The sequence below is a fragment of the Octopus bimaculoides genome, chromosome 15, assembly GCF_046866305.1.
Source record: "Octopus bimaculoides isolate indiv1 chromosome 15, ASM4686630v1, whole genome shotgun sequence".
Taxonomy (NCBI): Eukaryota; Metazoa; Mollusca; class Cephalopoda; order Octopoda; family Octopodidae; genus Octopus; species Octopus bimaculoides.
In genome coordinates, this window is record NC_142942.1 from 22,778,543 (window position 1) to 22,801,042 (window position 22,500).

Genomic DNA, 22,500 nt, shown 5'->3' on the forward strand with positions numbered 1-22,500 from the left:
AGAGCACTTGTGACACACTACGTGATTATAGGTAACATGTTTTTAGAATTACCAAAACAGCTTTATTCACACTCATCTGCCTTTACACACAGATACAGGTGTATAACCTGTGCAGTGTGTAAAACAATTAAACATACGCAGATCAAGTCATCATCGTCATCAACATCATCGTCATCATCAAAACAACCCTTTTCCTCACTGGCATCGGTCAGATAGGATAGTTATACTGGATATCATATTTCTTCATATATATCAATCTTTTATCATTTCTCTTGTGAGGATTAATAACCTAAGATCTTACCTCATCACATCTTCCTCACTAGTGTGGCTAGAGTGTGTGCCACTCAGGGTGGCCCTTCAGTCTGCTGCCCCTGGACCCCTAATAAAAATACATATTGCCTATAGCAGACCCAAAAGTGTATAATTGCCCAAAAGAGCAATTATACACAAAAGTCTTGTCACTCATTTCCTTACCCTCCTCTCTCACATTCTCTCCTTTTCTCTCTTCCTATCTCTCTCTCTCCCTCTCTCTTTTTCTCTCTCTCTCCCTCTCTCTTTTTCTCTCTCTTTTTCAATCAATCAATGACTTGGTAGATTTAAAAGTAATGGATTACAGATTAGAGTAGAATTGACAGATGAAGTAGAGAATGTAGAAGTTTAATGAGTGGTGATTGCTGAATAAAGTTTCACCAGATGATTGATGTGGATAACAAAAGAATGAATAATAACATCTCACAGTACTACTTCTCAGTCAATGAAGATAGTGTTTTAGGGTTCAATACAGAGTAGAGGCCGGTGTGATTGATTGGAAAATTAATCAAGAGTGAACACAGACTAACAGTGAAAGAGTAAATAAATAATTAGGTTGACTAATTGCTTTGTTAATGACTGAATACCTACATACACACACATACACAGCTCACTATACACAAACACATCCCACACATATGGCATCACTACACACGCACACACACACACACACACCAAACACACATACATTACAAGACATCCCTACATACATATCTCATAGCATTGCTGCAGACTCTATTAAAGGAGCCTCTATGCAGTCAATGAGCCTGCTAGAGATAGCAGCTAATACTTTCTCAACTGAAAGGACTTATTCGAAAATATAGTCTTAAAAAAACAAAAAAGACATGATTATAGGTCGGTTCAATTACAGTTGACCTGAGGCTAAACAACAAGTGACCACCACCACGACCACCACTACAGACACCAACAATCTTTTGCATGGTCATCCAGCCTGCTCCTTCTAATCGCATTCTACTTTTCTAACAAAAGAAGAGACACATTCGAGAATGTAGTCTCAAGAACAGAGTTCCTGAAAAAGTAGATGGAGAGGCCATGGCTGGAATGCCTAAGGTCATATTCTGTTGGATCAGAGTTAACTTGGAGCTGAACAAGATCAACTACAAAAATGAACACATCCATGTCACTATACATACACACACACACATACACAATACAAACTTACATCATAACACATATATACTGTAGAACATCACAATCAATATACACTCACACACACACATACAACATTTTAGAGACACACACACACACACCACATGATAGATACACACATGCACACACACACTACACATCACTGGTCCACATCCACACACACATACATCCACAAATACAACCCCTCTCACACAGAGTTACCCAAACCCCTGCTAATACTGACCTGGAGTCTGACATATCCTGCAGTCCTACCTCAAGTCTGACCCCAGTGACACCTACCACCACCACCACCACCACCACCACCACCAGCAGCAGCACCACCACCATCACCACCACCACTACAGTGCCATTAGCAGAGAGTTTGGTATATTTCAAAGATATATTAGAAAATCAATATGTCTTCTTCTTTCTTAGGTTTATGCAAGCAAAGAAAATACTTGAAAAACAATAAAAAATATAATTAAAACAGAGAAGAAGAAAAAAAACAAATGACAAAAAAAAAAAGAAGACAAATGCTCGATAAAAACCGGTTTGAGTCAGTGGACAGTTTGGTTTGGCTGAAATAATGAAATTATTTTCTGTTATGAAGTATTTTTAAAAGCAGCATCTTATGGGTAACCCTCACTTACCAATCTTCGTTTTTACCCATCATTCATCTGTGTGTCAGGGGTGTGGTCACTTGTCACATTTTGAAAACATATATATATATAATATATATATACATGATATATATATAATTATGCATATATATATTATTTGGTATAGTTATGCAATAATGCAAAATATTTGAATTATGATTAGTAAATAGCACCTTTGGTATTTCTATTTCCCTAAACTCTCTTTCGGAATAAGTCTATTCTTCGAGTGTCTTCAGAAACAGACCAATCAAATTCTAAAGTAGAAATCAGATATACATGGAACATGAGCCAAAAATCTCTGGATATTTCACTCTTTCTAGCAATAAAACCATTTCAGAAATGTAGATGGAAGTTGGACGATGGTTACAGCACAACTTGGTCCCTATTGGTTATAGACTTAGTTTACAAAACCCCAACCTTTTCCATAAGGGCTAAATTGGGGGTCAGATCTTGTTGCTATTGATATATGTAAGTCACAGAGGAAGGGAGAGTTCTTGGTGGAATTTGGAACTAAGGCAAGTACGTTTTAGAACTGTGGGGTGGGGGGCAAGGGGGTTATCTATGTCATTAACAATTTTATTAATTATCAATATCCCTATTAAGGAATTCTAACTTTGTGATCGGAAGAGGTCAGCTGAGTATCTGTATAGCACCAGCTAGATATATGTGTATGCATGTATATACATACATACATATACATACATACATACATATATGTATGTGTGTATATATGTATTTGTATGTATATATGTATGTATGTGCATATATATACACATACACATACACGTACATATATGTATACATACATACATTCACACATACATACACATACATGTGTCTGTGTGTGTGAGTGTGTGTGAACGTGTATGTGTGTGTGTGTGAATGTATGCACATTTATTGATATTTGTGTGTGTGTGTGTGTGTGCATGGGGGAGAGCGGAGGTTTGTTTGGTAATGTTGTTGCGGAAGCGGTCATCAAATATATATATTGGGATCAATCAGATAAGATAACCAATGGCGTTTATTGGTGAAGAATCATGAAACATGCACATTTTAGAGTAAGGGGGAGGGTGTTCACTCAGAGAGAGAGAGATAGAAGATGAGAGAGAGAGAGAGTGAGAGAGTGAGAGGGAGGGAGGGAGGGAGGGAGAGAGTGAGGCAAAGAAAGAGAGGTTGAGAAACGGACAGAGACTGTGAGGGGGGGGGACAAAGAGATATTTGCGTATGTGTGAGAGAGAGTGTGTACATATATATGCGTGTATATATGAATATACAGAGAGAGGGAGAGAGAGAAAGAGAGAGAGGGAGAGAGAGATATAATGGAAGGAACAGAGAGGAAAAAAATGGAGAAGAAAGCAAAGAGGAGTAGAGGGAGGGAGATTATGAAGAGGGAGGTAAGAGAGAGAGGAATAGAGATAGACAGAGAGACAGACAGAGAGGGAGGGGCTTGCCAGAGGAAAGAAGAGGTAGAGAAGGAGACAGAGAGAGAGAGAGAGAATATAAGACTGAAAAAAGATTGTAAAAATAAAATTTTAAAAAAAGTATCAAATATAAAAGAGCAAGAGGAAGTGACAAACAGACAGACAGTCATAAAGACAGACAGACAAATCTATCTTTCTATCTTCCTATCTATCTATCCATAGACAGAGAGAAAGGCAGATAGATAGACTGAGTGAGAGAGTGAGAGAGAGAGAGAGAGAGAGAGAGAGAGAGAGAGAGAGAGAGAGAGAGAGAATGGGAAACATGCAAAACATATTTAACACTGACAAAGGTAAAGAGAAATAAGAGAAAGAGAGGGAGATGCAAGCAGATAGACAGAGAGAGAGAGAGAGAAGCAGACTGTGCAAACTTGTTGCTTGTTCTAATTGATAAATTGTCCTTTCACTTACGGATGGAATCTGTTGGGTTATTTGTGAGGATTTCTCTAGCAGACATTGGGATTCAATCACCTGCAGGATTATAGAATCTGGGTTGCGGTGCCTCCCATGATACCAAAGACCGGTGCTAAGTACCAAAACTCTCCGCTTCCGACACAAGTGGCAAACCCATTCCTGGAGCTGCAAATATATTTATAACTTGGAATGAGGTCGAACTGTTGAGATGCACCCGGAATGTACTGGAATTTTACGGGTTTATATTTTGTTGTTTTTGTTTTGTTTTTTTTTTTGTAATTTTTTATGGTTTATGATTTAAGGTCGACTAATGAGAATGGTTTATGATTTCATGGCTGGAGATGTTTAATGCCTGTATATGTAGTCATCTGTAATTTTTAGTCATGTCCATGGACGGGGATACACACACACACACACACACACACACACACACACACACACACACACATACACACAAACACATATGTATGTGTGTGTGTTTGTGTGTGTATATGAATGGGTATGTGAATATGTGTGCGTATGTATATATATATATATGTGTGTGCGTATGTATATATATATATATATAGTTGTGTGTGTGTATATATATACATGCATACACACATATACATACTTGTATTTGCGTTTATATATATCTATATCTATATGCATAAATATATATATATATGTATACACACACATACATATATATACATATACACATATGCATATATATGTATGTGTGTGAGTGTGTGTGTGTGTGCACGTATATATATATATATATATATATATATATATATACACACACACACACACACACACACACACACACATATATGCAAATGTTGACACTCAAGTGTGAACAAGAGCAAGACAAGAAAATACTCAACAGAGGAAGCAGAGTAACATAGTTTTTTTGGAAGATGAAATTTCTTTATTCCAAAGATCTTTATTCCATGTTTCTTCTTCCCGTTCTTCGGATGACAGCAAATGCTTGTGTATATGGAGAAACTGAATTGTTTTCTCATCTATTTCCAGCTCTCTGTAGGTGCTGTAAGGGATAACTAAAATGGTTAGAATCAGGAGCAGCCTCTGGCTGTAAAACTTTGCTTCAAAAAAATGGTCTACGATCCCAACCCAGGGCCCCAAAATGCTAAATCCAGAGAAAATGGGCTAAAAACACATATAACTATATGTATGTGTGTACGTGTATATATATTTATGTGTGTGTATGTGTTTGTTTGTGTGTGTGTGTGTGTGTGTGTGTGTGTGTGTGTGTGTGTGTGTGTGTGTATGTGTTTGTCTGTGTATGTGTACATTATAACTGCAGACTGTGTGTGATATATGACATGGAATAGGTTGAACCCCTCAATAATATGTACATATATATATATATCATCATCATCATCATCATTTTAACATCAACTTTTCCATGCTTGCATGGGTCAGATAGAATTCGTTGAAACAGAATGCTCACCCTGCCACTGACCCTCACCTGTTTCCAAGTGAGGAAATATTTTCCCCTTGGAGAAACATCTCACAAAAGATTGGAAATGATGGATACCACTTGAGTGATGGTGACACAACTATCACGCGATGTCATAGCACGGGGACAGTAACACACACACACATACGATGAACTTATTTCAGTTTCTATCTACCAAATTCACTCATCCAAGGACTACAGTAAGAGACACTTGCCCGTGGCACCACACGCTGAGATTGAACATGAAACCATGTGACTGGAAAGCAAACTTCTTATGACATGGCCACATCTGCATATATATATATATATATATATATATATCTTATACCGAAACAGGAGATTGAGAAATTTCTTGGTATTATTTATTTACCTTTGAATGGTGAATAAATAATACCCAAATTTTCCGTAATATCTTGTTTTGATATCATTACTCAACAGAAAATATTCTCCAGTATTTTTCAACTCTTATATATAACTCACACAATTATAACATCTACAAATGTATCTGGAATACTGGAATAAGCAGATGTGCCTCAAGGGGACACAGCTTGGATTTTAACCATACCTGCATTATGTATAGATAGATATAGATATATATGTGCCTACAGGTGAGTGGACAAATGAAAAAAATAGGTGCTCAACACATCTTGTACGGTTTACATATATTACTATTTAAAGCAGTTTGATTCAGCTCTATGTAACTTAAAGTTTCACAGGCTTCCTACAGAAACGTAGGTTATACAGGCTCAGTTACCAAATGAAATGATGCAGGATGTGCTAGTGGCTATCTATCTATCTATCTATCTATCTATCTATCTATCTATCTATCTATCTATCTGTCTGTCTGTCTGTCTATCTATCTATCTATCTATCTGTCTATCTATCTACCTATCTATCTGTCTATCTATCAAACTATATATGTGTGCATTACACACACACACACACATAGAAGACTGCACTGGTTTGGTCATGTGATGCAAATGGCTGCATAAACACGCCCATGCTGGTAGCATGTAAAATGCAGCCCTGCAAAGTGGTTGGCATTAGGAAGGGCATCCAGCCATAGAAACCATGCCACAATAGACAGTCGGAATCTGGACAGCTCCCTGCTAGCCAGCTCCATGTCAAACTGTCCAATCCATGCCAGCATGGACAGCAGATGCTAAACGATGATGATAATGATGATGATGATGATGATGATATATATACATTTATAATATAGCTATTTCGTGTTAACTATCAGAAAAAACAAGTACTCAATACCATGGTAAAGAGTATTGATGTTTTATTTTGGGCAAGATATGACTGTCATAACTTGACTGAGGATCCTGTGCACCTACAGGGGAAACTCAGAGTAGCAAGAGGCGGACTCGACCAAAACAAAATATAATATATATTATACTTATAAGCATGTGTGTTTGTGTACACACACACACACACACACACACATACACACACACACACACTGACACACATATTTATATAGGTGTGTGTGTATATGCATGTGTTTGTGTACACACATACACACACACATAACACACATGCATATATACAATATATACACATACACATACATAATCATTTATTCCAACATCATCATTGAACATCCACTTTTCCATGCTACATTCTAACCACGCACACACACACACACACAAGTATGTATGCATTTATATTTGTGTGCATAGGGAATCATAAATATAAACATAATAAATATAATTTATAAAATAAATAATGACTAACGCTGTTCAAAGTACTTTATTGAAAAACTAACATTTAATTTTCTTCATTGTATTTAATGAAATTTTAATTATTTTTCTTTCAAAACTTATGAATATAATAATAAATTAATCTATTTATATATATTTGTATGTGAGTATATATATATATATATATATATATATATATATATATATATATATATATACAGACACATACATATATATACACACATATATATTTATACGTATATATATATATATATATATATATATATATATATATATATATATATATATGCATCTGTTTGTATGTGAGTAATAATTATTTTCTATTATGAATAAAAGTAATTTCTTATTTCGTTTAGATAGAAATATTTGTAACGATAATAATAATAATAATAATAATAATAATAATAATAACAATAATAGAAGTAATGATAATAATAAATATTGATAATGATAGTAATAATAATTATAATTACAATCATAACTATAATAAATTAATAATATTAATTTCTTTCATTTTGCAATAATAGTAATAATAATAATGATGATGGTGGTAATGATGACAATTATGATGATGACCATGATGATGATGATGATGATGATGATGATGATGATGATGATGATGATGTTCATAATATACAAATTACAAGTTGCAGCTCTGCAGAAACGGTTTGCTTCTTCATAAAGTTTGCAGTCAAATCCTCAAATAAGTAATTCCCAATGACGACCTCAAACTCCATTTTCTCTGCTAATTACAACTTCTCACAGAGATGATGATATAACGACGATGATGCCCAACATTTAACGAATCAACATGGAATACAAGCTAATTAAAACAATTGTATTATTTCAGTTGGGGACATACCCTAAGGCACCTCTGACTCATTTATTTTACACAATAATAATAACAATAATAATAATAATCATAATAATAATCATCGTCATAATGATAATAATAATAATAATAATAATAATAACAATAATAATAATAATAATAAAATAAGCTGCCAAGAATTCATTGCTATTTTCAAGAAAAGCCAATCAGATTTGTTTTTTTGGTCATGTGTTTTTCTTTAATGACTTGTTTTATATTATTCACTTCTTCTAATTATTATAGCTGTTGTTGTTGTTTAACCCCAGGTCAGTCCTGAATGAGTAGGCCCTTTGATCATTAATTATTATATATTTCGTCTCTCCCAAACATCATAATCCCCTGTAATATTGTTTTTCAAAATGGCAGAGCCTGGTTTGAGGGAGATTTTGCTGTTGTTTCAAGTCAGTCAAAGACCCACATAGAATATCTTTCATTGATTCCCTGTTGTTATTGCTGCTTTTTTTTTTTGGTTTTTTTTTTCCATAATTGCTACAATTGTTGTTGTTGTTGTTCACTTTGATTCTCTTTATCGTTATTGTTGTTATGTCGCCCCCCCCTACCCCGCCAGGTCCAGTTGGATCCATGGCCTGCTCCTCTATCATGCTTTCACGTCCTTTAATACACCACTTGGGCAAGTGTTTTCTACTATAGCCTCAGGCTGACCAAAGCCTTGTGAGTGGATTTGGTAGACGGAAACTGAAAGAAGCCTGTCATAAATATGTATGTATATATATATATATATATATATATATATATATATATATATATTTATGTGTGTGTATGTTTGTGTGTCTGTGTTTGTCCCCACCCCCAACATAGCTTGACAACCAATGGTGGTGTGTGTATGTCCCCGTAACTTAGCAGCTTGGCAAAAGAGACTGATAGAATAAGTACTAGGCTTACAAAGAATAAGTTTTGGGGTAGATTTGCTTGACTAAAAGGCGGTGCTCCAGCATGGACGCAGTCAAATGACTGAAACAAGTAAAAGAATAAAAGAATATATATATATATATATATATATATATATATATATATATATATATATATATATATATATATACAGCTATTTTCTTAAAATGGCAACTTCATCAAAAAGACCTTACCAATTAGAGAAAGGGAATTTCTTTCAAATGAGTTCTCTCGTTTACAGTCTGTTTGTGTTTTTCCATTATGGTGAAATTTCCTACAGCAAATTTCCTCATGGGGAAAATGCTTATGGAGAATTTTCCAGACATGTTTAGTGAAGGATTTTGTCTTGCAAGTATTGGCTGACTTCACTGCTTTTTTGACAGCGTCCGACTGTAAAAACGATGCCAAGCAGACGTTGGAGGCTGGTACAGTTGTGTGATCCATCAGTTCTTGTTAAATGATCCAACCCATGACAGCATGGGAAAAGGGACCTTAAATGATCATGACAATGATGATGATGAGGATTCACAGATCTGTCACTCAACAGACACCATACCCACATCTCATTAATTATCTAACTAAACATTTTCACATTTAGTGGATAAATGATGAGGCTTCTATGGAGTCAGTCATTCTTCAAGAAATAATAACCGACTCTTCTTCAAACAGAAACCTACTTTCTTTAAATTGTTCTTCTTCTTCTAATGGTTGCTGCTATTTTTCCTTTTCTTTTCCTTCTATCTCTTGATATTAATATTCTTGTTGTTTTTGTTGCTTTGCTATTTCAGGTCCAATTTTTTGAGTCAGCAATTTATTTCTGTGGCTATTGTTGTTGTTGTTGTTGTTGTTACTGTGATTAAGCACAAACACATGAATGATAACATTCTTAACAGACACACACACACAAGCTGATACACACACACACAATTTATTTATATCTGACAGAAATATTTTTCCAGGTTGCCATAACAACCAGTATCTTAGACAATCAGTTAGAAGCTAGAAATTTATAATTATACGGTAATTGTTGCTACTTTAGTCACAAGGCCAGCAATTTTGAGGGGGTGGGTGTGAAATTGATCCCCTCACCTCCAGGGTACTTGACTGCTATTTACTTTATTCACTCTGAAAGGATGAAAAGCAAAGTCAATCTCAGGGAGATTTGAACTCAGAATGTAAAGAGCAGAAACAAATGCAGTGGAACCTTGGTTTACAAACTGAACTCATTCTTGAAGACCATTCATCGCCTGAAGTGAGTCAAACATGTATGATACATGTTCCTGTGTTGGTAATTATAAATAAAGTCCTAAACAAAATGGCATTACTTTTTGACTCACCCTCGTATTTTTCCTTTATGAAATTCAAGAGAAGGCATGGAGAATTCGGGCAGAGATGTGCACTGGACTAAAGCTAGACAGCAACTGATGCTCTGCCGTTTATATTCCCAGCTTGTCACCAACCTTTGCTGCTGGCTTGCATGTTTGCTACTTGAGACGTTGTTTGTCCACCAAAGATGGTTTATGTTTAAAAATTCTTTGTCCACCAATTTGTTTGTGATGAGAGGTAAATGTAAACTGAGGTTCCACTCTATCGCAAAGTACCTTCTCTACCAAATCGGCTCATACAAAACACTACTACTACTACTACAAGTACCACCACTACTGTTGCTGTTGCTGCTACTAATAATAATAACCCTTTCTACTATAGGCACAAAGCCTGAAATTTGGGGTAGGGGGTTAGTCGTTTATATCGCAAGATGGCCAGAAAAGCCCTTTCACAGCAAATACTGGGTTAAACAAAAAAGAAATGGACAAAGCAAAATCCCAGCAATGGTTGAGAAGCTCAGGACTCATAGCAGAGACTGAAAGATTTTTAATTGCAGCACAAGACCAGAGCCTTCTCACCAGAAATGACCAAAAATATGTAATGGAAAAAAAAATACAATAAGTAACTGCAGAATATGTGGAGATGGTCAAGAAACAATAAATCTTATTGTCTCTGGTTGCCCAATTCTGGCTAAGAAGCAATATATTCACAGACACGACAGAGCTGGGACCTACATACATTGAAAGCTATGCCAACACTGTGGAATAACAAAAGAAAAAAGGTGGTATAGGCACACACCAGAAAAGGTCACAGAAAATGAGAAAGCAACCATTCTATGAGATATGCCAATACACACAGAAGGAGAAAAAGGCAGAGTTGACCATGGTGGAATTTGAAATCAGAAAGCATATAAGGGCAACTAAATACAGCAAAGTATTTTCTCTGATGTGCTATTAATGCTGCCAAACTAATCATGATCGTAATGGTGATGGTGTTGGCAGTGATGGTGGTGGTGATGGTGATGATTATTTTTATTACTATTATGCAAAATGGAGGCAGTTGTTGCAGTTAGTCTCATGTTTCTACTGCTATTATTATTCCCAAATGATACAAAAATTGATTTTAATTAACCCTCATTAGAAAATAATTACTGATTTATATACATTCACACATTCATCATCATGTATGCATCTATAATTATATATATATACATACATATATGCATATATATATATATATATATGATATATATATACACACACATGTATATATATATATATATATATATATATATATATATAATTATATATATATATATATATATAATTATATATATATATATATATATAATTATATATATATATATATATATATATATATATATATATATATATATATATATATATATATATATATATATATGTGTGTGTATATATGTATATATACCGTAATATACTCTATGTATTACAGTTCTGCTGTTCTTCCCCCCTCACCCCTCATCATTGGTTTCCCCCTACCCATCACTATCTACATACACCCTTCAACTCTATCCAATCTCTACAGTTGTCACCTACTCTCCCCTACCTTCCCTACTTATCTACACAGCATTTGTTCTTCAGTCACTATATTCATCCCCTTGCTCATTCCCTATGTCTCCCTCTCTCACAATCTTTTGCATCCTCTACCCACACACACACTCCCACTTCTTCTGCTGTCATTCAATTCTTTTCACCTCCTACCTCTAGGGTCCACACAGATGCCTCATCTCTGCTATGTTTTATCGCTTCTTTTCTCCACCTCTCTTCTCAAATATGAATTAGCCATGTGGCCCCACTACAGAAAGAGACCTGTTCTGTTCTAGCCCTTTCTCTAATACTTTAACCCCTCATCTCCTAGCATGAGGTTACCTCCTTTGCAGTTCGTAGTTTTGCAAGCTGCATGCCAAACTCACTAGTGTTGGTGGCACAAACAAAAAAGTTCCCAGAACATGTTGTAAAGTGGTTGGTGTTAGGAAGGGCATCCAGCCATAGAGACCATAGTAAAACAGACAAATGGAACACAACGCAGTGATTGGATACATTGGGTCTTGCCACACCATCCAACCCATGCCATTAGGGAACAGAGATAGGGATTTTAAATGATGATGATGATGATGACTATATATCATCATCATCATTGTTTAACATCTGCCTTCCATGCCGGTAAGGATTGGATGGTCTTCTACTATAGCCCTGAGCTGACTAACACCTTGTCAGTGAATTTGGTAGATGGAAACTGTGTGGAAGCCTACTGTGTAGATATTGACATCTCCATGTATCTATCTGTTTATTTATCTGACTGACTGTCTGTTTGTTTGTCTCTCTCTCTCTCTCTTTTCCTCTTTGTCTCTCTATCTCTATAAATATGTTTGTCTGTATGTATGCATATATGTATGTATGCATATGTATATGTGTGTGTATATATATATATATGTGTATGTGTTTTTGTGTCTGTGCTTGTTTGCATTCCTGTAACTTTGCAGTTCAACAAAAATGGACCAATTGAATAAGTGCCAGATTTAAAAAAAGGAATAAAAACTGGGGCCAATTTGTTCAACTAAACTCAAGGCAGCAGTCACGTAAAAGATAAGAATACACACACACACACACACACATACATATATATATATATATATATATATATATATACATGCGCATGCATAATACATATATATGTATGTAGGTAGTAGAAATTTTTTGCAGCATAACCATAGCAACTAAGCAACTAGTAGAAGATAGTGAGCTTTGTTTTAAGAAGATTGTACGACCATGACTTTAAGAGCAGAAGAACAGCTGAAACAGGGTGTACTTTACCGTAGGACTACTTCTATTACAGCTACCATCACCACCACCACCACCACTACCAGCACTGCTATTTCTCTAGAAACGTCATCACCACTGCTGCTACTACCTACACTATTGCATTCACCTCTGTGACCAACACTACTACAAGCATCATCGTCATCATCATCATCCTCATCATCACAGTTAACGCCACATCTGTTACTGTTGTCACCACTGCCGTCATCAACACCCTCTACCACCCTGCCATCAACATCATCGTCGTCGTTGTCATCATTGTCATCCTTCTCTTCATCCTCCTCATCCTCGTCGTCCTTCTCCTCCTCATCATCACCATCCACAAACCAAATTGCAATCACCAACCCTTGTCACTACCACCACTGTCACTATCATCATTATAGCAATCATGATCAACACCACCACCACCATCATTATTATCATCATCATCAAGCACCAACCAAATTGCCACCACCACCACCAACACCATCACAATTACCAATTTTAATATTAACATTAATGTTACCAATTCCACCACCACTACCACAATCCCCACCATTGCTGCCACACACAGACCAGTGAGCCAGAGGACATTTCTTTTTGATCATGCTAGAAATTTGCTAGAAACAGCAGTCAAATTTCCATTAAATCCTACACAATTGTTTTAACAAAAGAAAGGTCATCACCCTATATATGCAAAAAAAAAGAAGAAACAATAAAAAAACCCAAAAAAGGCGGATGGTCATGGCTGGACCGCTTTTGACTGTAGGTTTGCTCCATCAAGGATGACTTGGGGTTAAACTGCAGATAAAACTACAACCACAAATACTATCACCCAAACCATGTTCATCACCACAGCAATTAAATATTATGGCAACCATAACCACTACTACTATAACATCTACTGCAACACTACCAACACACTGCAACACCACTGTAACGGTACTGTAACACTACCAATGCAACAACAACACCAACAACACTATAGAGTTGTGTGCACATGCATGCGTGCGTGTGTAAAAATCTTGCAATATTGTGCTGACCGAGATAATGCTAGAGAGAGAGAGAGAGAGAGAGAGAGAGAGAGAGAGAGAGAGATGCTGAAGACGGTGGCGGCAACAGCAGCAGATGAAGCAGGTGGTGGTGGTGGGAGGTGGAACAGGAGGAGGAGGAAGAGGAGGAGGGATGTAGCAGTTAACGGAAGCAGTGGGTGGTGTTGCTAGTGCAGTGCTCGCTGCATATCGCTGACATTAGTTGCACTACCTCTCAGATGACAGCAGACACTGTTTGACTATTGAAGCAATACTAACTGTACTTGTACAGCCGAAGAAGTGTATTACACACACACACACACACACACGCTCATACACACACACACAAATGTATTCCTATAAACATATTATTATAAGTATAGGGTAGGGTCTCACATATCTAATACAGTGATTTTAAAAAGATTTATCAAACAAATTATCCATGCAATCATTATATGAAACCTCCCACAAGGGAAGTTGGAATTCTAAATGCAAGCAACAAGGGTGATAACTCCAATAAAATCAAACATTTTCAAACCCCAAAACAAATTTTCCTATATATGAATATCTATATATATATCTATATATATATATATATATATATATATATCTATACATACATAGATATATACACACACACACACACACACACACACACATACACACACATATATATATATATCATCATCATCATCGTCGTCGTTTAATGTCTGCTTTCCATGCTAGCATGGGTTGGACGATTTGACTGAAGACTGGCGAACCAGATGGCTGCACCAGGCTCCAATCTGATCTGGCAGAGTTTCTACAGCTGGATGCCCTTCCTAACACCAACCCCTCCAAGAGTGTAGTGGGTGATTTTATGTGCCACTGGAATGAGGGCCAGTCAAGCAGTACTGGCAATGGCCATGCTCAAATGGTGATTTTTACGTGCCACCTGCACAGGAGCCAGTCCAGCGGCACTGTCAACGACCTCACTTGAATGTTTTTTCACGTTCCACCGGCACAAGTGCCAGTAAGGCGATACTGGTAACGATCACACTTGAATGGTGCTTTTTACGTGCCACCGGCATGGAAGCCAGTCAGCTGCTCTGGCAACAATCACGCTCGGATGGTGCTCTGAGTGCACCACTACACGGATGCCAGTCATCGAAATGAACAATGGACGTTAAATGATGATAATAGATATATATATACATATATATATATATACATACAAATAAGAAAAGAAATGGAGCCATAATTCACAATTAGAAGTGGATTATTGGTATTAAATGGTCATAGCTTAATTTTATGTATGTATCATTTAATACCAATGATCAACTTCTAATTGTTAATTGTTGCTCCATTTCTTTTCTCATCTGAATATATCAAACCACGGTTTACCATTTAAATTACCAACTACTGTTAACCTTATAGCAACGCCTATACATAGTGAGGGAGTACACCAGTAGTGGCTACGGATACATTTATCCCTTAGATGGTTGCATAACCTCTAACTCATAATATATATATATGTATACATACTTTTAAAAAATTGAAAAATGTACGCATATCCTATGAGGATATTCATAACACACTCTACACACTTGTAGAATAGTGTAATATACACTTTTATGCTTTTGTACAGATATATATATATGCATCATCATCATCATTGTTTAACATCCGCCTTCCATGCTAGCATATATTTAGTTATTTCTTTAAACACACACATATTTATTTATATATTTATATATATATATGTGTATATATATATATATATATATATATCATCATCATCGTTTATATATATATATATATATGTGTGTATATATATATATATATATATATGTGTGTGTGTATATATATATATATATATATATATATACACATATATATATATATATGTATATAGACATGCACTCACACACACACATACTCACACACACACATTATAAGTGGATAATATATATTATTTAACAATGTTTAGATATATTGATATATAAATGTAAAGTGTGCTTACAGCTATGAACATTACATATAAAGCACAAAGGAAGCTTATACTGCTATCAAGGAATATATACTGATGTGTATATATATATATGTATATCATTGTGGAGAGTACATATTATATAGTGATGTTCAAATATATTGATAATATCGATTGGTAGTGCACATATTTCTGTGAACATTATACAGATACCAGGGGGAGAGCGTATATACACATTGCTATTAAGGAATATGTATTGATGGAGGGAGTGTATGGAGATTTGAATTGTGTAGGGAGATGGCAAGTGTGTGTTAGATTGATTGGAATATACTGCAGTGGAGGACATATGTAATGGAGTGAGGAGCTCATGTAGAGGAGCAGGAGGGGTGTATAAACTATGTATATGTATGTGTGTATATATGGGTGTAAATGTGTGTGTGTGTTATTTCTTTACTACCCACAAAGGGCTAAACACAGAGGGGACAAACAAGGACAGACAAACGGATTAAGTCAATTATATCGACCCCAGTTCGTAACTGGTACTTATTTAATCGACCCCGAAAGGATGAAAGGCAAAGTCGACCTCGGCGGAATTTGAACTCAGAACGTAGCGGCAGACGAAATACCGCTAAGCATTTTGCCCGGCGTGCTAACGTTTCTGCCAGCTCGCCACTGTGTGTATTATATATATATACATACACATATATATATATATATATATATATATATATATATATATATATATATATATATATAAATATATATATATATATATATATATAAATATATATATATATATATATATATATATATATATATAAATTTCTCCTCATAAACAACCTTGATGTATGTACAGACATGTTTTCTAAGAGGAGAAATTTGTCCCATAGCTATTTATGGGACATGAGGTTTCTTCCCACTTTTGATTGACCGTTGACTGAACACTATTCAATTTTTTTTCTCCGTGTTTTTCTCCTTGTCTCCGTATTCTTTCTGTTGAAGAGCGTAGCTCGAAACGTCAAAGACTTTCCGTATTCCTGAGCGTCATACTAATATATACTTTTGTTATTTACACCACCTGTCCTCGTCTGTTGTTATTTTTTGTATATTCTCCCATATATATATATATATATATATGATGGCTGCAAACTCATGTTTGAGTATTACGATCGCCAGATCGAAAGTGCCACACATGCGAAAGAGGCTAAGACCAGCCATTCTTGTGATAGGTCTTACTTTTTTTTTTTCCAAGCGATGCCTGTGTGTGATGATTTTTTTTTTAATAGTGGGGGGAAAGGATTTGCACAACTCCAATCCCACTCTCTGAACATGGATGATAAATGATGATATATACATATACATGTATGTATGTATGTATGTATGTATGTATGCATGTATGTATGTATGTGTGTATGTACATATGTGCGTACGTATGTATGCATGCATGCTGGCATGTATGTATGTATGTTCCTAATCTCATGAACAGACCTCCTCAGAACTAATTGGGTGCCAATCAACAAAGTTCCGTCTGCAGTGAATCGGTAGATTGGTCTGTCTGATATTTTTGGAGAAATCATCCTGGAGAACAAAACTAAAATTTCTTTACAAAGAAATATTGAAAAATTTTAAAGTCACATGATGCTCCTCTCACACATTGGAATAATATCAAAATACAAATCCTAGGGACAGACGAATCATCACGAGGAAATATATTCGGACATTTCTAAAGACTCCAATGGTTCTGTTTACACAAGAACCAAATTGGAATGAAGAATATTAATATAAAACTCATTGATGCTGCACTGATACGCTTCTATGAAGAAGAACAATCAAGGAAAGAATTATCGGCTACTAAGCAGATAAAGTCAAATCTAAAGGCGTTCTTCCACTTAGCATGTGAGTCTCACTTAGCATGTGAGTCTCTACTCTTCAAATGAAAATTTAGTCTGCTTCAGGGTCATGTTGTCTTGAATGTGAATGACCCTTTCCCAGAGATGTCTTTGTCATCTACTCAAACCGCAACATGAGTGCCTCTTTTCCTCAGCCAGGCAAATAGCAACAAATTGAACGGCCAGATGGATATATATATACATATATATATATATATATATATATATATATATATATATATATATATATATATATAAATATTATACTATGATACAGCAACTTCTCATCATAGTTTGAGGCAAATAATTTTAGCAAAATAATTTGTTTTTAAACGTGGAAGTTGAAATAGATAAGGCTATAATTAATAGCATGTAGAATATTGGATTAAAAAACCTCTGTGGACAGTAAAAGTTGCTTGTGAGACTTTAATCCACATCTTCTGTAAAACTGTTTGATATGCCCCAGCATGGCCGCAGTCTAATGACTAAAACAAGGAAAAGATAAAAGATAACATCTGGGTTTTACCAAAGGGGCTTTTAAACCCCAAATTTTTAGCTATTATTCAAAGCTTTATCTACTTTGAGTTCCACCATTAAAAACAAATTGTTTCGCATATTCTCATGTTCTTGTGACATTATCAGAATGGATTCTAGCCAAATCAATACGTGTTCTTGATACAAATGCAGCTGAAGGGACCAGAAGGTATTATAGCTCTTCTTGAAAAAAATCTTGTGAAAGTCAATCCTGTCAATGTCCTGAAAATACTCCATCAGAGCACTTTAGATATAAGCAGATAACAATCAGAAATGTTGAATAATGTTGAATATTGTTCAAGACTATTGAAAAGGTTGCAAGACACAATAACAATTTTAGGAAAATAAAAATAAGAAATAAGTGGAAATTATACCAGTGAGTGTATTAAATTATAAGGCACAAAAAGAAAAGGACTCTCTCCGGACACAACAGAATATATATATGTATATATGTGTATATATATGTATGTTTATGAATATGTATATATATATATATAAGATTCAGATGAATTTGGTACTTAAATTGAGGCGCCTTGCTAGGTGGGTATAATCCACACGCCCAAACAATATTAATATATATATATATATATATATTTGTATATATGTATATACATCCATATATATATATATATATATATATATATATATATATATATATATGGATGTATACACACACACACACACACACTCATACATGTTTATATGTATGTATATATATATATATATATATATATATAAATATATATATATATATATATATATATATATATATATATATATATATATATATAACCCATGCTAGTAATCCAACCCATGACAGCATGATAAAAAGACATTAAAGGATGATGGTGATCATCATCATCAGCATCATCTTCATCATAATGATGTATATATATGTACTCATGCACGTGTGTGTGGTGTGTGCGGGGGTGTTAGACAGTGTAGACAATGAGTGTTATTTCAGTGCCCCTGTTCGTGTTATATAATTGTATTTCAACAATGCCATAGCTGCTTGGATAGCCACACTGTGTGATGTTGTAGCAGCCAATGTACAGCCGACAAAACACAGCACGGGAAATATAATGCTTGACAAAAAACAAAAAAAATCATTATCACTTCCACCACCACCACCACCACCACCGCCACTACCACCACCGCCACCACCACCACTAGCATTAATATCATCATCATGATTGCCATCGTCATTTTCACCACCTCTACCATTATAACTATCGGAATCATTACTGCCACCATGATCTTCATCACCACCACAACTCCAGTCATCGCCATCATCATTATGAACATCATCAATATCATCATCATTGTTGTCGCCATCGTCACTTCCACCATCACCACCATCAGATATTTTTACAAGATGACAGGGGTTGGTTAGATCTACAAATCCTTGTTCATCTTCCCCTAACTGCCTTCATCTCAATTCCCCAACCAACAACATTTCCACTTCTCATCTCACCATGTCCTCCAAGAACATCTTTACTCTAACTTGAGGTTAAAGATGGTCAGAATTACTGGAGCATGGAACAAAATTCCTTGTGGTCTAGTGTTGTTGTTGTTGTTGTTATTATCTCAAGTTAATGATGATCAAGCAGACCTATGATCAACAAAAGGCATTTCAGCCATGACCATCCTGTCCTATTTTCTTTGATGCACTGTATCTGGGACAGTGGTTCTCAATCTTTTTAATATCTAGGTCAGATCCAAAACCTGGATTTGGGGGGGGGGGGCTGTACCAAAACCAGGGAAACACAAGGCAATTAGGGAAGGTCACTAAGGGCCACTGAGAGGATGCTTGAGGGTCACATATTGTCCTGGGAGCCATGGTTAATAGCTGATTATCTAGGATCACATTAACTAATACATAGTAGAGTACGGCAAGAATAGAGTACAGACTGTATGGTAAGAGTGTAGTGTAGTAGATACATTAACTGCAGAGTACCGAAAAAGGGTATATTGTACAACGAAGTTATAATACAGTGACATGCACAAGAGTAGAGTACCAATATGACATTGCACAGTAAAGTACAGCAGCGTACAGTGACACTGTGTGAAAGTAGAGTACATTAAATGCTGTTGAGTACAATAAGAGTACAATGGAGTACCCATTGAGTACAGTAAAGCTGAAATATAAGCAATAATAGCAACAAACAGTTGTTAACAGTTAATCCCAAACAGCTGGTATACCGACTGACCACAAACTAAGCAGATTTCTGTTGTACAACGTTTAATCCACATCTAGAGAAGCTTGTTAAATCCAGTAAAGTAGATTTACACTGCAGCTATGGCAGAGCTTATTCAATAGTTGACAATTGGATTTAAGAAGATTAACAATAGATTATTTCGGTGAAGATAAAATAGAAAAAGTAGCATGGTGATACTAATGTTGCATGGTATTAACTAACAGAAATGAAATAGAAACAAAAACGGGAAAGGAAGTGGGGGTAGAAATTGGGAGGGGGTGGGGTGGATGGGGCAGATGGGGGAGGGGAAGGAGGAGGGGGCAGAGATGGGGAGACGGGGTCAGTCAGTTTCATTATTTTACAAGTTAAATAGAGGGAAACAGCAGTAAATATTCAGTGAAATATATGTGTGTAAGTGTGTGTGTGTGTGTGTGTATGCGTGTATGCATGTATGTATGTATGTATGTATGTATGTATGTATGTATGTATGTATGTATAAAGATACAAAGATGTGAAGAAGACACATCAGATTAACCGACTTTTAGAATGCCAAGTTTGTCTGTAGAACTAACTAATTAACATATTTATTAATGAATCAAATATGCCTTTTTGGTGTTGTGGCTGTCATTTTTGCTTAGCCCCCAGGTCAGTTCAGACTGAGAAGGCCTTTAATCAAAAGGATTTCAGCCGTGACCATCCTGCTGTATTGTGCACCAAGGATAATATACTCAAATGTGTCTGTCTCTGGAGAAATGAAAAAACAAAAAAAAAACAAAAATACCATGAAGGGTTTCATTCTTTGTGTACCACTGGACCCAGATCTGGAGATGTCAAAGAATTTTGCTTTCTTCCTCAGTTCCAGGACAAACCAAAAAGCTGAGGATTCCTTCTCTCAAACTTAAACATGAACAACACTACCTCATGGTTTTGTGATAATATAAAGAGGAGATGGAGAGCAAGCAAGGGTGGCACACTGCTGAAGAGGTCAGGAAGGGCAGGAAAAGCAGAAAGTAATCTCCCTTTAAAAAAGAAACAAAAACTTGCTAAGTTAGATAAAGTACTTAAAATGTGTGAGGGTGAAGGGCAATACATCTCCTTACAATATCAAGATGAAGTACACAGTTGTTTGCAAAACATATGAAGATTTGACAGAATTATTAACCCCTTAGCATTTAAACAGGCTACATCCAGCCGAAATATTCTGCCCATTTCATGTTCAAACTAGACAGATCTGGCCTCTCACACCTCCCCTGGAATGTCCTTCTAAAATAAACAATCATATCATCGAAATCTATGAGATCTGCAAAATAGTGCATGATAATTCAAAACATCATTACCATCATCATCATCATCATTGTATATATGTATGTATGTATGCAGGTATGGTGTGGTATGCATGTATGTATGGTAGAGTACGTATGTATGCATGCATGTATGTATGCATGCATATAAGTATGTATGTATGTAAATATATATGTATGTATGCATGTATGCAGGTTTGAACATAGTAACCCTGCCATTATTACACCATCCCATACTTTTCTCAGCTCACCAATCCCCTGTTTCCTGTTACGGTTGCCTCACAACAATATCGGATTGGCCTTCCCTACTCACATCAGTCATACCTGAACTGTTGACTGAAAGGGCCTTCATGGCACAGGTCTTACTTTGCCGTTTCTGCCAACATCAAATGTGATGGTTTCCTATTTTGCCATTTCTTAAACAAAAAGAATGC

The 22,500-nt window shown here is 35.7% G+C and overlaps 1 protein-coding gene across 21 annotated transcripts in view; it reads right to left on the reverse strand.

Moving 5' to 3' along the window:
• LOC106871305 (uncharacterized) overlaps nt 1-22,500 on the reverse strand; it is a 193,210-nt gene that overhangs the window by 110,164 nt on the left and 60,546 nt on the right. For 13 of the 21 annotated variants that reach the window (XM_089363561.1, XM_089363550.1, XM_089363547.1 and 10 more), the window contains exon 3: nt 4,007-4,174. The exons of the other annotated variants lie outside the window; for them this stretch is intronic. In XM_089363561.1, the coding sequence (XP_089219687.1) occupies nt 4,007-4,174 (168 nt within the window). The remainder of the gene's footprint in view (nt 1-4,006; nt 4,175-22,500) is intronic. 21 annotated transcript variants of the gene reach the window in all.